Below are 17,535 nucleotides of genomic sequence, written 5' to 3' on the forward strand. Positions count from 1 at the left end.
CCGTCAATTTTTTTTAAAACCTCTATATGTTGATGCATAAATTCGCTGCCATTGTAGAAGCCTCTCGGCTTAATTAAATCAAAAGCTGTTTCTTGATATCTTGATGATGGATCACGGAAACATTGATTTAAAAATCTTGCACACAATTTAATCCAGAAACAACTTTTGATTTATGAAAATATAATTTTTAATTACAAATTAAAAATATTACGATTAGTATAATTCTATTATAGAACTTACAAGTATTAATAATGAAAGTTATTTTTTTTTGATGGAGGTCCACCTGGAACATGACAGCCCAACAAGAGACCTGCAAGCCACCAACCCAAAGAGTGAAAGTTATATTTTGTTTCAACATATTTTAAAAATAAAATTCCAGATACCTCTTACACAGGGCACTGCTGGCATGATATTTTCCCAAAGAAACAATTCTGAACATGCGATTGCTCGTCCTATACATTGTGACTACGTGGCTGTTCCACGAGACGACGTGTGCATAAGACAAGGTTTGGTTTCAAGTGTATCCCAAAAAAACACATTTTTTAGTGCAGATTTAACGAGGGTTTGATCTGAAGCGATATTCTCCTTTCACCACAACTGAATTTAAGCTTACAGCAGTTGCTAGTTACTAAGAAGTCGAGGACTAGTTGAGGAGGCTACACAGTTAAAACCATTTCCAGGACACCAAAGCTAAGGTAATAACTTCTTTTTTTTAATGATGAATATCGCTCTGTGAAGCAAAATTTAGTTATATGGTTGCACGCTAACAGACTTTTTGTACCCAAATTACTTTGATTTTATCGTATTTACATAATAAGTGTAGTCTTTACTGAAACACCGGAGAGAGCCAAGGGCAGAATTACAGATTAAATTAGGGTTCAGGTTTACAAATGTTAAGAATGTGTGAAATGTTATGCCGCACTGTTTCACAGAATGTGATGTAATCTTATAGACGGTTGTATTAACCAAGCAAAAAAATATGGTTCGGTGAGGTTAACAGAGTAAATAGTGGACTACTTTTTTATTTTTGTACAAATATTTACTTCAAGTTTACTGCATTTTAATTTTAGTTAGCAAAAAATTATACTTCAATTTTACTGCATTTAAATTTTAAGTTAGTCTTCATGGAAAAATGTGCGATAACTGAGGGTAGAATTACAGATTTATGGATAAATGTTGTGAAGGTTTACAAATATCAAAAAAAGGCAAAAGGCATCATTTAGCCCACACTTGGATTTAGATGGTCCATAACCTTAACCAAAATTCACCGAGAAAAATAGTTTAGTGAGGTTAATAGAGTATATTGTATGGTAAATTCAGATTTTTCCACTAGAATTGTCATCAATTTTACTGCATTTTAATATTTAATTGGTCTCATTCTTAACTTGGTCCCTTTAGTTTTTCATTTATTGTACATGCCTTAAACATTACCTATTTACGCTCTACTCGACATGTTTACCGGTCAGATATTTGATGCCTGTAAAATTTGGAGTATAGCTGGCACAGATTTACGATATAGTATCTTAAATTTCTTCCTGCCGAGGGCAACTTTTACCTCTCTGACTGAGTTTTGCTGAAGAGCTTTTTTGGATAAGAGCCATCTATCTATTGGTTATGTTGCAAGTATCCATTCAACTTCAGTTCGATGTGGACTAGATTTAGGAATTCGTATGTTATGTATGTCTTAAATTTTTATTAGCTGAGGAAAATGCTTACCTCTTTGATCGAGTTGCCCTAAATAGTCATTTTGGAGAAGAGTCGTCTATATGTTGCAAGTATCCATTCAGCTTCACTTGGATGTGGACCAGATTTGGAATTTGTATGGTATGTTGTCTTAAGTTTCTATCAGGTGAGTATAATACTCACCTCTCTGGCCAAGTCGCCCTGAAGACTTGAAGAGTCTTTTCGGAGAAGAGTCATCTATTTACTGGTTATGTTACAAGTATCCATTCAGCTTCACTCAGATATTGACCAACTTTGGGAAATACTTGCCATCATAGTGGTGTCAAAAAACTATCTATAATATAGGGATCATATAGCCCCAAATATAAATGGTATAGGTTCGCACAGAGGAATGTTGGCTAACAGGACGTCTCTTCACACCAATATGAGTAAAGGTCAAGAGGTTCATTGTGCAAATCATGGTTGGTTGTCCTTGTTAAACATTTGGAGTATCTAGATATAGGTTGCGAGGTTTAGTTTCAGCAAGTAGTTGAGCTTGTAGATGCACGAGATAGCTCTTTATAGCCTACCACTTATTCTGAAGGAAGCATGTGTACCTGATATTGCTGTTAAAGATCTGAATGAATGTGCTAAAGATGACATATAAAAAAAAAGTTAACAAGTAGTTGCAAAGTGTTGAGGCAATTTTTGCAGTTTTTAAAATGAATTGCTGCTATAGTTCTGAAGATGAGTAATGTTTGAATAGTTTATGTGCTTGGTTTTACATTTGCAGACACTATATTGGTAAAGCATATACTTTGCACCATTCAATTTAAAAACAGAGGGTGTAGGTATTAAATGAAAAAGTTAATATTAAAATCAAAATGTCATCATGTAAGCTTACATTCCTTCTGCAAAAGGATACAGGAAGTAAAAGGAAAAAATAATCTCAAATAGGCCTTAGGTCTTGAAATAGTGTATACATTGGAGTCCTATGATGGCAAGGACAGTCAGTCCTATATGATCCCAATTTAGCCAACTGTCCCAAGTTCTTAATTAATGGTAAAATTTACATAGTTTACTAACACTTGTTCCACCTCTTGAACTAATAACCACTTATGTGCCAAATATGACTTATGTGCTAGTTTCATCTTTTTGTGCAACACCTGTACAAATATTAGTTACCAAAATTTGTGTTCACAATGACATTAGTTCTCCTGAATTTCACATCATTGCTAATGTGAATCTAATTTCCACAACTTGTGCCATGCACTTTGTAGAGTCTTAGTATTTCAATGCAATAGCCTTTTCATGCCAATTATGCCAATTTCTAAATTGTGCCCTTGCAGCACACCACCTTTAATTACAAATCCGTTTCTAATACATGGAAGTTGAACCTCTTTAACTTACCAATCATTACCTTTTCCTTATTTTCCATGTATACCTTGCATTTGATGTATTCCTGTTAGTCATGTTTCCTCTATTTCCAGTTTCATTCTCTTCTACATTGAACATTTAGCGTCTCTTCTCAGAAAATAGGTGTTCAGACCTATTTCTTTTATGAAAGACAATTTTTTAAATATTTTTTATCATTTTTCAGTTACTTCACTCTAATGTTCACTTCGATTTGGTAATTTGCAAGTGTGTACTATTTAGTATTTACTCTTCCTTGTGCCTTTATAACATAAGAACATTCTTATTCACTATGATCTACCAAAATTAATGGTAATATAGAGCATTGCATGTAACAAGACGAGATTATGTGAGGCTCATAATTCATACTTATAATCCATCTACTTGCATACAAGCTCTCCACAGTCTTAGATGACATCCCACACCATTTTGCCGATCCGCACAATGCCTGAAGATATAGAGACAATAAAACGTACCACGAGCATTTTTCAGATCTTGTAAGGAGTTGCCTCCTTATATTCAGAGGAAAAAATGGTGTAAAACTTGTGAGTAATTCAAACCACCAAGCTGCAATAGTCAAACCCACAAAAACCTGGGAAAATCTGGCTAGTTTAAAAAAAAAGGAATCTCAGGAGTTACAAAAAACCTTGAAGTTAACTTGCAAAGTATTGAATAACTCTTATTCCCAACTTTTCTGATGAATGTTTCATCTTTTTTAATGTTTTCTGGGTTTTTCCCATTTAAAACTTTGGTAAATAGAATTCTATTTTCCTTTTACGACCATAAAATTAGAATGTTACTAGCCCAGAGGCATCATACTTTCATAGTGTTATGGTTTGTTGGCACAATCCTTTTTAAACTCAAGTTAACCTTGTCATTCTAATGAGTGGAGGCAAGATTGATGTTGATGCCTTGAATGTCTAAATTTGTTTGTCTTGAAGTATGCTCCCCCCAAACTCAATTATGCAGAGAAAATGACAGTTGCAACATTCAAAATTTCCTCAATGGCCGTGTTTTGGATAAGGCATGAGGATTGTTGTGAACTGTTTAGAATGTGGAACTAGTTTGTGAAAGCAAATTGTTCTGTGTTATACTCTATTAAACACTATGATGACTGGTACATTAAGTGGAAACAATTGTATGGATGTTGGGATTAGTTTGTTCAAGTTAATTGATTATATTCATGCTCTATTGAGACTCCAAGTTGGCATTTTGAGATGTCATCACTAAAACCTGGAACTAATGCAATGATTTGAGGCTCTATTGAGGAATTTTCTTTTGTCAAAGCTTGTGGCAAACAAAACATTGGAAAGAAGTTTAAAGACTCCAAGAATGTTAGACTTGAGAGTCTAGGAGGTAGTCTCAATGCAACAACCCGGACCATGCCGACAATACCAAACATCTTTACTGCTATAGAAGTACAAATCCAACAAGAAGTCTCAAGAAAAGTCAAGCATTGTGAGTATCGCAAGACTACAAAGTACCCACATGGCATGACAAATTTCATGCTACAAAATATATTTAACTGTTAACATAAGTCATGCTACAAATTAAATGATGAATCTGAACTATTTTGATGACGCCTTTTTATGTTTTCTTTTGTCTTGCAGATAATTTGTGGAAGATTGCAGTTCTAACCAGTATGTCTTCTTTGGGGACTTCCAAGGGGATCCTTGAGGTAGTGAAGTTTGGGGTCTATGTTACAGTTCCAATTTTCCTCATGTATGCAGTTGCCAACAACTCTGACACTATGCAGAAATTAATGAAAAATGTAAGTTATGATTCTCCCTTTACTCCTATATGTGTTGAAATGTCTTTCTCAAATATTGATAAGCTAAAATGCCTTTCATATGTCAATTAGCCATTTAGTTCATTCAGAAATAGGTGTAATCTATGATAAGATATTTACATAGACAAATTGGAAAATCTTTATGATATTGAGTTCTCTTTATTTCCTTCCTAGATATTGTAGTCCCATAATAGATAAGGATATAGATATGACTGGTTGACCTATCAAATATGAAATCTAAGCAGTATCCCATGAAAATTCAAAATAAACAAAATAAATTTGCTCAAAATAATTGCAATGAGAAAGAAAATGAATCAATGTGAATAGTAAAAATGTTATCTTCTCACAAACAATGCTTATCTTTAAATTGTCTGTTGCTGGGAAATTTCTGTTGTAGATTTCCCATGTTTGGTGGTTTTTGTGTGCACACTTAAACAAAGAAAGAGACTTATATGCACATACATAAGTATAATTGTAGATGCATGCATGCACACATACATATAGTATCTTGACCATATTCATAGCAGATGCCATACTTATATTGGATACTTGTATCCATATGCATATACATGCAATTTGCCAGATTGCTCACCCTTTGTCCTCCTAATGTGGATGAGCTGCCCATCCTTGCTCCTCTTATGTCAAGGGAGTGCCTAAACACCCTTGACCTTGGCAAGCCAAAACTAAGCTGTTTGCCATTAGTCAGTCCTCAATCTCCTTGCTAACTACTGAAACTAAACTACCAAAATCACAAGTTGTAGTACAAGTAAATGATGGGAATCATAATTCACATAGAGAAAATACTTGAGTATAGAAATTGATTATTTATTTCAAAGGTTGTGTTCAATCCAATGTAAGCAGTATGGGGAGGACATGTCATAAAAATTGGTGGCCTTATGGCTTACCCCAACAGCAGATGTGTTTTTTGAAGGATCGACAGTTGTTGGTTAAGACTCATTGTTGGTCTAGTTGTCTGCAACCACCACATAACTTGCACTACTGAAGTTATCGTTATAACAACACAATTAAGTTGGTGTAGCATGTATTAACATAACATGGTACAGTTTCCATTATCCTCCCACAAAAGAAAAATCAGAGAGCCATCTGCCACAACCTATGAACAAAAATAGATGCAAGTATCAAAGAAGGGCTAAGGAAGAAGACATCTTTAGAGGTACATTGGCTCTATTCAACCGTGATGAGCCAGTCCCAATAGATAAACTATTAAGGAGTAAATTAGTTTCTTGATGACTGGTCATACAGCTGAGTTTGAATCCCTGACAATGATGCCAGATGAAAGCTACTGAAATTACACACAGTAAGTGATAAGAATCATTATTTAGATAGAGAACAATTGCATGTGAATATAGAAGTCAATTCATTATTCTAAAGGTAGTGTTCAATACAATGAAAGTGATATAGGGAGGACTTTTCATGTGAATCAGCGCCCTTACCTCGAGGACTGGTATGCTTTTTGAAGGACCAATGATTGTTAGTTAAGATAACCTTTGGTTTAACTATTTGTAACCACCATATAACTTACACTATTGAAGCTAACAATTTCAACAACAAAACTGAATTGGTATAGTATGTATTACCATAACATTGTACGGTATACACTACCAATGTTAGATGAGTCCCTATCCCTCCCATGTTGAGGGAGTGCTTCAAAGTCCTTGATTTTGACAAGTAAAAAATCAAGCGTTTTTCTATTTCTCACTCATTGATCTATCAATTGAGTGCAGCCCTAAAGGCCTTCTTGTCATTTGAGTACCTAAAGATCCTCAATTTTGGCAAGACAAAATTGACTGGTTCTCCATTTCTCATCTTTTACCCTATTGATTGAGCCCTTCAACCTCCTATGTTACATGAGGGCCCTCAAATTTGGCAAGCTGACTATAAAATTGAGTGATTCACAATCATTCATCCCTTATCATCCTTTTGTTGGATGAATGTTTTGCCATCACTCACTGTCTTGATTTTGGCAAGCCAACTATAAAATTGAGCAATTCACAATTGCTCACTCATTGTGCTAGTGTTGGACAAGTTTCTTGTTCTCCTTGCATCAGACATGTTCCTCTTTCTATTGAACATGTCCTTACCCCTTTACATTAGAGTGCCTAAAGGCCCTTATCTATAACTCACCCTAAATGCCCTCAATTTTGGCATCCTAAAATAGCTTCAAGTTGATTTCTGTTGCTCACCCCTTAAGTCATCAGTCACCTTTGTTGGGTTAGTGCTTGAAGGCACACCTTGAGGTTTCCTCTCTCTATTTGGTCAAGCTTTTCCTTCTCCATCCTTGTTGGGAGAGTGTCTAAAGGCACTTTGTTCTCATTGGTTGAGGTTTTCCCTTTGTTGATGAAGGGCTTGACTTTCTAGTAGGAAAGGTCTTCTTCTCTTGATTGGCCCAATGAGAAAAAATGCCCCCAAACAAAGCAAGGGCAAAGCGTTTCTTCTTTTTTTTCCTAGAAAAGGAGGTTGAGAGGGAGGAGGGTCATTATGAAGAGCACATGATTATACTAAGAAGGGGGGAAGGGGGTTGGTGGGTTGTGATGTCCTCTTCTAGTTGACATCTGTCAACTGAGTAGATTAGCCTATCACTGACCCTCGTAGGCTGATGAGGTTGGGTAGAGGGTCCTCCAGAGTTTGATTCACCATCTACAGAGCGAGCACTCCAGGTCTGGTTTTCGTTTGAGGTCTCTAGGACTCCGTTTGAGATACTTTCTATTTTTAGCAGTCCTGCTATTTATAGCTAGTAGGTTGGGCAAGGACAAATTATGGTTTGGCAGTCTCCAGTTCAGACGGCAAGGATTTTTGATGAATACTTAGAGAGATATTAATATTTAATTATTTTAATTAAATATTAAATGGCAAACTTTAATGTTTTAATGTTTTAAAAGTCACTTTAAGTTATAACTTAAGTGAGGGTCTATTTCTCATCAGATGGGGCCAGTTTTATATTAAAGGGAAAATGATTTATTTTTTTGACACTTCAATAGTCAAACTTAAATAATAAAAGTTAAAACATTATTAAAGGCCAAATCGCACCTTTCTTGGGAATCGCGCCAACCCTAAATGGAGATGATTAAAGAAGATTTTAGGTCTTCTTTCAGGATGTTGAGTTTGGATAATTTGATTTGGAGCTCTGAGAGGAGTTTTGGCCAAGGGTTTCAGCAGAAGATTCTTCTGCAGTGATCAGGGGTATCGGTGCAGGAAAACGTGGGATTCTTGTGCAGCAACATCAGAGGTTGTGAAATATCAGCTGATTTTGCTTTCAGTTGGTTTTATCCAGAAACCAAGATTGGGCAGATTGGAAAGGGGTTTATTAATTTTTATGCAAAAGATTGATTGCAGCCGCAGAGTCAGAACAGAGGCAGGAATAAGTGTGTGACAGATGGGGGTTTTGTGCATGTACAGCTTGCTGATCTGCCATACCTTTCTTCCTTGAAAGGGTACGATTTTGCTGGGGTGGAGTCCAAAAATTCCAAAACAAATGCCAGAAGGGACGCCTTGCCAATGTCTTTCCATCAGGCTAACATGCGAGTATTTCGGGTCAGTTTAAAATAAATTGCAGCTTGCTGTCATAAAATCTGTGTATGACCAGCAATAGGAAAATAAGGGTTTTAACAGAATATACTGGTATTTATCAGTTCTTCTCTAGCTTGTTGTTATTTTCTATTTGAGTATTAATAAATGATGAACGGATGTAATGAGGGTTTGATCAGTGTTGTTGAATATAAATTGATTTCCAACAAATACCATTAGTTGCTTTTTGTTCTTAAGATTGTCAAAATTCTAGTTGCTGTCATTATTTGCAAAGAACACACTTGAAACGCAACAGGTTCAACAAAACAATAGTTGTCTCAGTTGAGGAGAGCTAAATCCTGCCATCCTAAGGGTTTAGCAATTACATGCAGTTGCAGGAAACGGGTTCACACAAGTATTACACATGCAGCAGAGCCTTTCGTGAAGGAGAACAGAGTCTTAACAGGCAATCAGATACCATGGGTGAAAGGCATACAGGCAGCCCAACTAGAGGTCACAGAGCTGAGGATGAGGAGACAAGAGAATTCTTTAGGAATATGGCCACTGGGCAGCAGCAGGTTGCTTAGGCTTTCCAGGCACTCACCAACATGATGGAGCGCATGAATCCTCCAAACCGAAACAATCAAGAACCAGAGGACAATAGGAGTGTAGCCAATATTCCTAGACCTCACAGGGTAGCTACACGCACAATTGACAGGCCTTCAAGGCCTAATTTCTTGGTAGAAGAACCTGAGGATGTTGCCAGAGTTGAGGCAGAACCTGTCTTTGTTGATAATGTTATGACAGTACATGATGAGTGGAGTCTTCTTCCACCTGATGTGAGGTAAAATCTGAATTTTGATTAGTTCATGAGGCAAAAACGGGAGGTAGAGAGAAACAGGCAAGAGAGGAGGCCTTGTTTCCAACATAGAGATCTTGAGTTTGCCACAAGCAAGCTCACTCTACCCTATTATGATGGTAGCGGTGCAGTTACAGCTAGATCTTGGATCCATAAACTTGATACATACTTCACACTGAGACCCATGATTGAAAGGGATGCAATTAAGTTTGCAACCTTACACTTGGACGGTACTGCACATGAGTGGTGGCATAATGGACTCATCACTCTCCAACATGATGAGATTACCACCTACCAGGAGTTCGCTGATTTGTTAGTAGAGAGGTTTGATAAGAAAGACCCTGAGTCATACTTCCGGGAGTTAGCACAGTTGAAACAAACAAGGAACTTGGAGTTGTATGTTTCAGAGTTTTTGAAGCTGTCATGCATGGTAAATAACATGTCAAATCAGCGATTAGTAGTTTTGTTTATAGAGGGACTCATGGAGCCTTTGAGAGGTTGGGTAAAGGCATTTGATCCCCCAACACTTCTACTCGCCATTAAAAAGGCACGGAGTATTGATGTGACAGCCACTCAAAATAAATTTGGGACAAAAGGGTCAACATCTTTCAAAGATAATAGGAATTTCAGCAAAGGGAAAGAAAAATCAGACTTTAGAAATGGTTACAAGCCAAAGCCAGCAGCCCCTCCCTTAGATCGGGAGACACTTAACGATTTAAGGCAAAAGAAACTCTGTTTTTATTGCAAAGGTCCATATGATGCCAACCATGACTGTCCTTTGAGGCCTAAGGGCAGGGCAAACAGAGTAATGTGGGCATATTATGAAGATTCTGAATCTGATCATGAAGGTCAGCCTGTTGGTAATGAGAATTTAGAGGCTGAAGATGACACACAGGGTCCTCCGAGACTTGACAAAATGGATGCAGAAGGTGATGAGCACCTTAAGGAGGCACTTCTCACGAGTATTTAGCAGGAAGGGTCATTTAGAATGAGAGGAGTACTTGCTGGTCAGAAAGTTATTACACTGCTGGATACCGGAGCCACACATAACTTTATTGATGCCAGGTTGGTGAAGAAGAGAGGAATCCAAACAGAGGAGTTTGAGGGCATTTGTGTGAGGGTGGCAGATGGTTACACTTTAAAGTGTAATAGGATGATTACACAACTCCCATTACGTGTAAACAATTATGAATTCAAGACTGATTTCTATGTGGTTCAGATGGGAGACATAGATTTGGTCCTTGGTATGAAGTGGTTGCATGAACTAGGCAAGTTTACACTTGATTTGTAGGAGATGGAGATGTCTTTCACCATCGATGATAAAACACGTGCTGAAAGCGATTAAGGACAGCAATTTCAGAATGATTACACTCAGGCGGATGGAGAGGCTTGTACGCCATGATCAGACTGAGCGGGCAGCAGAGTGTATGATCATGCCCATACAACAGGATGCTCAAAAAGTTGAATATCATCTTGACATTCAAATACTGAGAACCAAACATAGTAAGGTTTTCAGTGACATACCATCAGGGAGGCCACCAGATAGGGGTTTTGAGCACATCATTGAGCTAGAGGAGGGAGCGAAGCCAGTGATGATTACTCCATATAGACATCTGAAGCGCCTAAAAGATGAAATAGAGAAAACCATACAGGAGTTTCTGGCCATGGGACATATTCGGCCTAGTAAGTCCCCCTTTGCCTCTTCAATTGTTTTGGTGAAGAAGAAGGATGGCACATTGCGGATGTGTATTGATTACAGGGTCCTTAATAAGCGGACGATCAAAAACAGATATCCCATTCCGCGTATTGATGAGCTCATAGATGAATTACATGGGGCCTGTTATTTTTCAAAGATTGATTTGAGATTAGGCTATCACCAGATTAGTGTTCGTGAGCAGGATATTGAGAAGACTGCTTTTCGTTGTCATTATGGACATTTTGAGTTTGTGGTTATGCCATATGGGCTAACCAATGCTCCTGCTACTTTCCAGTCCACAATGAACAAAGTCTTTAGACATCAGTTGAGGAAATCAGTATTGGTGTTCTTTGATGATATACTGGTTTACAGTCGTACTTGGGAGGAGCACCTCAGTCACTTAGATATAGTTTTGAGCATTCTGAGCAGGGAGTCCTTGTATGCCAAGGAATCCAAATGTGACCTTGGAATGACTGAGTTATTGTACTTGGGCCATATTATCAGTGCAGAGGGAGTGCGGATGGATCTCGAGAAGATCTACGCTATTGTAGATTGGCCTACTCCAGTGAACCTCACTCAGTTGCGTGGGTTCTTGGGCCTATGTGGTTTCTACCACCGTTTTGTTAACGGTTATTCACAACATGTGGCACCTTTGACAAACTTGATGAAAAAGGGTGCCTTCTTATGGACTCCCGAGGCCTAGGAGTGTTTTGAGAGGTTCAAGGAGCTCATGACTTCATGTCCAGTAGTTGCTACCCCTGACTTCTCGAAGTCATTTGAGTTACAATGTGATGCCTCTGGTGAGGGCATTGGGGCGATGCTTATGCAGGACAAGCACCCTATTGCTTATGAGAGTAGGAAACTCCGTGGACCTGAGAGAATTTACAACATTTATGATAAGGAAATGTTGGCCATAATGCATGCACTGGCCAAGTTTAGACAATACTTAGTGGGCAACAAGTTCTGCATTAAGACTGACCACAATAGTTTGAGACATTTCCTTGGGCAGCGTGACTTAAATGACAAGCAACAAAAGTGGGTCAGCAAACTTTAGGCTTACAACTTTGATATTTCCTATATCAAAGGCACACAAAATGTAGTTGCAGATGCCTTGTCACGTCGTCCGCACCTAAATTCCATGGTCTCGATAGCAGAGGATTGGCGACATATTATAGTGGCAGAGTACACCAAAGATAGCTGGGCTGCAGGTGTGATAGAGGGGTTAGTAGTGGACAGCAGGTATACAGTTGTAAATGAATTGATCATTTACAAGGGGAGAGTGTACTTGATTTCAGGATCGGAGTTGAGGAGTAGGGTACTGTGGTTTTGTCATGATGAACCGATAGCAAGACATCCTGAGTTTTTTAAAACCTACAGACAGGTTCGTGAGCGCTTCACGTGAAAAGGGCTCAAGGCGGATGTTCTACAGTATGTTAGAGAGTGCCCTGTTTGTCAGCAGAATAAACAGGAGCATACATACCCTGCTGGTTTACTTCAGCCACTTCCAATTCCTAACAGGAAGTGGGAATGTTTGTCTATGGATTTCATCACAGGGTTACCAAGAGCGCAGGGACGTGATTGCATATTTGTGGTTGTGGATCGTTTGACGAAGTATGCTCACTTCTATTCGATGACCACCACTTATTCAGCTATTCAGGTAGCAGAGTTATTCTTCAGAGAGGTATTCAGATTACATGGGTTGCCTCGGACTATTGTCAGTGATAGGGACACGCGGTTCTTGAGCCACTTTTGGCAAGAGCTTTTCAGACTTTGTGGGACCGATGTTACACCGAGCACCAGTTATCACCCTTAGACTGATGGCCAGACTGAGATAGTTAACAAATGGGTGGAGGGATACCTCAGGAATTATATTTCAGGGCAGCAAAAGGCGTGGGTGAAGTGGATTTACCTCTGTGAGTACTGTTACAATACCGCTCACCACATGTCCATTTAGATGACTCGATTTACAACACTGTACGAGTATGAACCTCCCTGTTTCATTGACTTATTGCTGAGTGACAGTAGGGTGCCTAGGGCGGGAGACATGATATAGGAGAGTCAGGACATCGTGAAGACTCTTAAGGAAAATATAGCCAAGGCACAAAATCAGCAAAAACAATATGCTGATCAGAAGAGGACAGAGAGGTCATTTGAGGTAGGAGACATGGTGTATTTGATGTTGCAGCCTTATCGATAGTCTACTCTCAGGAGGAGTGGAGCAGAGAAGTTCAAGCCTCGGTATTATGGCCCTTTCAGAGTAACCAGGCGTATAGGTGAGGTGGCTTATGAGTTGGATTTACCGGCAAATAGCAGAGTGCACAATGTGTTTCATTTGTCACGTCTCAAAAAGGCGTTGGGACACCGTATTGTTCCTTCCACGGTCTTACCACCCCCGGATGATGAGGGGAAGTTGATACTCGTACCTGAGGCTATCATTGAGTTCAGGGAGAGGAATTTCAGGAGACGAACTATCACAGAATATCTGGTGAAATGGAAGGATTTGCCGGTAGAGGATGCTACTTGGGAGAGCGAGGAGATTTTACAACATCCGGAGTTGAGATTGCTTGAGGACAAGCAATTTCAGGAAGGGCGGACTATGATGTCCCCTTCTAGTTGACATCTGTCAGCTGAGTAGATTAGCCTATCATTGACCCTCGTAGGCTGATGAGGTTGGGTAGAGGGTTCTCTAGAGTTTGATTCACCATCTATAGAGCGAGCACTCCAGGTCTGGTTTTCGTTTGAGGTCTCCAGGACTCTGTTTGAGATACTTTCTATTTTTAGCAGTCCTGCTATTTATAGCCAGTAGGTTGGGCAAGGACAGATTATGGTTTGGCAGTCTCCAGTTTAGATGGCAAGCATTTCTGATGAATACTTAGAGAGATATTAATATTTAATTATTTTAATTAAATATTAAATGGCGAACTTTAATGTTTTAATGTTTTAAAAGTCACTTTAAGTTACAACTTAAGTGAGGGTCTATTTCTCATCAGATGGGGCCAGTTTTATATTAAAGGGAAAATGATTTATTTTTTTGACACTTCAATAGTCAAACTTAAATAATAAAAGTTAAAACATCATTAAAGGCCAAATCGCACCTTTCTTGGGAATCGCGCCAACCCTAAATGGAGATGATTAAAGAAGATTTTAGGTCTTCTTTCAGGATGCTGAGTTTGGATAATTTGATTTGGAGCTCTGAGAGGAGTTTTGGCCAAGGGTTTCAGCAGAAGATTCTTCTGCAGTGATCAGGGGTATCGGTGCAGGAAAACGTGGGATTCTTGTGCAACAACATCAGAGGTTGTGAAATATCAGCTGATTTTGCTTTCAGTTGGTTTTATCCAGAAACCAAGATTGGGCAGATTGGAAAGGGGTTTTTTAATTTTTATGCAAAAGATTGATTGCAGCCGCAGAGTCAGAACAGAGGCAGGAATAAGTGTGTGACAGATGGGGGTTTTGTGCATGTACAGCTTGCTGATCTGCCGTACCTTTCTTCCTTGAAAGGGTACGATTTTGCTGGGGTGGAGTCCAAAAATTCCAAAACAAATGCCAGAAGGGACGCCTTGCCAATGTCTTTCCATCAAGCTAACATGCGAGTATTTCGGGTCAGTTTAAAATAAATTGCAGCTTGCTGTCATAAAATCTGTGTATGACCAGCAATAGGAAAATAAGGGTTTTAACAGAATATACTGGTATTTATCAGTTCTTCTCTAGCTTGTTGTTATTTTCTATTTTTGTATTAATAAATGATGAACGGATGTAATGAGGGTTTGATCAGTGTTGTTGAATATAAATTGATTTCCAGCAAATACCATTAGTTTCTTTTTGTGCTTAAGATTGTCAAAATTCTATTTGCTGTCATTATTTGCAAAGAACACACTTGAAACGCAACAGGTTCAGCAAAACGATAGTTGTCTCAGTTGAGGGCCTTTTGAAGTTCTTACATGGGTTGGATCAGTATAATGAGAAACTTTTAACTTTAAAAATAATTAATCACAATGGCAATACTTCAGAACTTTATCAACCACAAATGCAAGATCTAGCAAGTAGGAACACAAGAAGAACACACGATTTATGTGGAAACCCTTGTGACAGAAAAACACTGCAGAATATTGCTTTTGTATTAGAAACTTCTTACTATCTTTGTATGCACCAACTTACAGGAGAACCAATCCCCTTTAGATGATTCATAGGCACCAACCCACTGAAGACACCAGTCACCACAACTGAGCACCAACTCAGCAAGAGACACCAATCTTTTTGAAAAGGAGGCACCAACCCCCAAAAATAAAGTGTTAAGTGCTTGATCGTCTTCTTGAATCAGATCTAATCGTCCTGCATAAATCTGCTCAATAATTGCTTCTTTAAATCTGCTTATGATCTTCAAAAATCTCTGCTCATAGGTCTGCAATAATCCACCTTAAAATCTGCTTCTATATGCTCCTTAGATCTGTTTCTAAGGTCTGATTTAATTCCTTCAGTTTTGCCCTTAAATCTGATATAAGTCTGCTCTTGCTTCTAATTTAGATCTGCTCTTGATTCTGACTTAAATCTTCTCTTTTTCTCTGCTATAAAATAGAAAGATATTTGTTGAATTGCTTGATAAATTGCACCCCAAATGACCATCTATTTATACTTGATTTTGCACCTCTTAATCCAAACAATGCACCTCTTCAAAACAGGTCGGCCAAGGGCAGCATAATTAATTTTATTTGTCTCCCAAAGTGGGTGCCCAAACCAAGTGGGGGTCAGCCACAACAAATAAGACATAGTTTGCAAAAATTTAAAACATGAAGAGGAGCTTCCAAAGCCTAATGATTGGCCCTTAGCAATAATTAATTTTATTTTATTTTGCTTCTAATTCTTCCAGACATGGGTCAGTCCATGCATAAATATCTGTGCAATTTAATATTTAAATTCCCTCCATATTGTCCAACGGAGTACTGAAAATGGTGTCATAATGTTGGGACAATCTAACCTCCAATCTTGCTCTTCAAATGCCTTTGACATCAATGATAACAATTTCCAAACTTTAGGCATGGCAAAGCAATGTGCCTTTGTATTGAGAATGAAAATCTTGACTTTTGGGTTGATGAGAAAGATTAGATTTGTTGATTTTTGTTCCAATCAATAGGTCAATCAATGACATAAATGACTCACCTTCTCTTTGGACTTTACCAGGATGAGATAGTACGAGCCCCGTGCCCTAGATTGATTCACTCTTCAACATAGTCTCTTATGAGACTAGCTGGTTGAGCCCATATATAGAGAAGTGCAAGTTGGGCAGTTGATGGAGGGAAGTCTATTGGCCCCCACACCTCACTTGGTTTATCAATGTTACTATAAACTCTCATCTTTTGCAAGGTCTCAACCAAATAAGTATTGTTTGAATGGAGACCCTTGTCATGCTTCTTTTTGGCATGCATCCATTTTCCTCTAGGACCCTCCCTTCTTCATTGGTTGAGTCCCTCCTACTGTCTGTATGTGCTTCTCAACCACCATCGACATGAAGTTCCAATGTTGACAGATAGGGGGACGGAAGATATAAACTGGAAGTTCATCTTCCTTAAAGGGAAGCCCATTGGTTGAATGCTTTTTTGAGAGAGTAGAGTTTGTTGGTCAAGTCCTGTAAAGATCTCCCCTGATTTTTGTTTTGTTGATAGAAATAGATGGAAGTGCAGAAGTTTTTATGTTTCATGTTTTTATTCAACATCATGGTTGTATATACTATATATTGATAAGAACATAGCATTGCAATGAGTTCAGGGAGTTTCCACCATAATGAGCTCATTGCAATGCTATGTTCTTATCAATATATACAACCATGATGTTGAATAAAACATGAAACATAAAAACTTCTGCACTTCCATCTATTTCTATCAACAAAACAAAAATCAGGGGAGATCTTTACAGGACTTGACCAACAAATTCTACTCTCTCAAAAAAGGATTCAACCAATGGGCTTCCCTTTAAGGAAGATAAACTTCCAGTTTATATCTTCCCTCCCCCTATCTTAATTATTCCCTTTAAGGAAGCAACACAAATCTTACTTTCTTGTTGTTGTACCTCTTGATTTAATTTATCCACTTCAAATGTTAGTGCTAAAAATTTATGACCTTAATATGTCTTCATTGTTTAGTTATACCTGCATCACAAAACTGCCTTTTACAGTTTTCAGCTTAATGTTTCATTAGATTGCCATTTCTGGTTTTCAATATAATGTATTGTATTTGTTTTTAATAATATTATTTTTCTAATATACAAGAAGACATTCTCATTAAAAATTTCATCATTTTGAGCCTTATGATTTTTTTCTATATTAGCTTATTAGTCATGTGGAGTAGATGGACCACCAGCTAGCACGCTTCAGAAGCATTGCTGTTGACCTATGGTGCAGAAAAAAAAAGTGTTGCAAATGTAGAAATACAACCCTGTCTCTATAGTTACCATTCCATCTCACTAGAGTACATGGGTAAGTTGTAACTAGCTGCTGCAACTGCTGATTAATCTAGGAAGTGTTGTTGAATACTGGTGTCACCTGTGTTTTTCAAGTGCAATATATGTCGACCTGTCTTAAATGTTTCATTCTTCTTCTCT

General features: G+C 38.2%; 1 protein-coding gene across 1 annotated transcript in view; it reads left to right on the plus strand.

Annotated features, from left to right (window-relative positions):
- Positions 1 to 368: 368 nt before the first annotated feature.
- LOC131030103 (uncharacterized) overlaps positions 369 to 17,535 on the plus strand; it is a 38,240-nt gene continuing 21,073 nt past the window's right edge. The window contains exons 1-2 of the mRNA XM_057960790.2: positions 369 to 695; positions 4,686 to 4,846. Of these exons, the coding sequence (XP_057816773.1) occupies positions 4,718 to 4,846 (129 nt within the window). The 5' untranslated portion in view covers positions 369 to 695; positions 4,686 to 4,717. The remainder of the gene's footprint in view (positions 696 to 4,685; positions 4,847 to 17,535) is intronic.

This window comes from Cryptomeria japonica, chromosome 7 (genome assembly GCF_030272615.1).
Source record: "Cryptomeria japonica chromosome 7, Sugi_1.0, whole genome shotgun sequence".
NCBI lineage: Eukaryota > Viridiplantae > Streptophyta > Pinopsida > Cupressales > Cupressaceae > Cryptomeria > Cryptomeria japonica.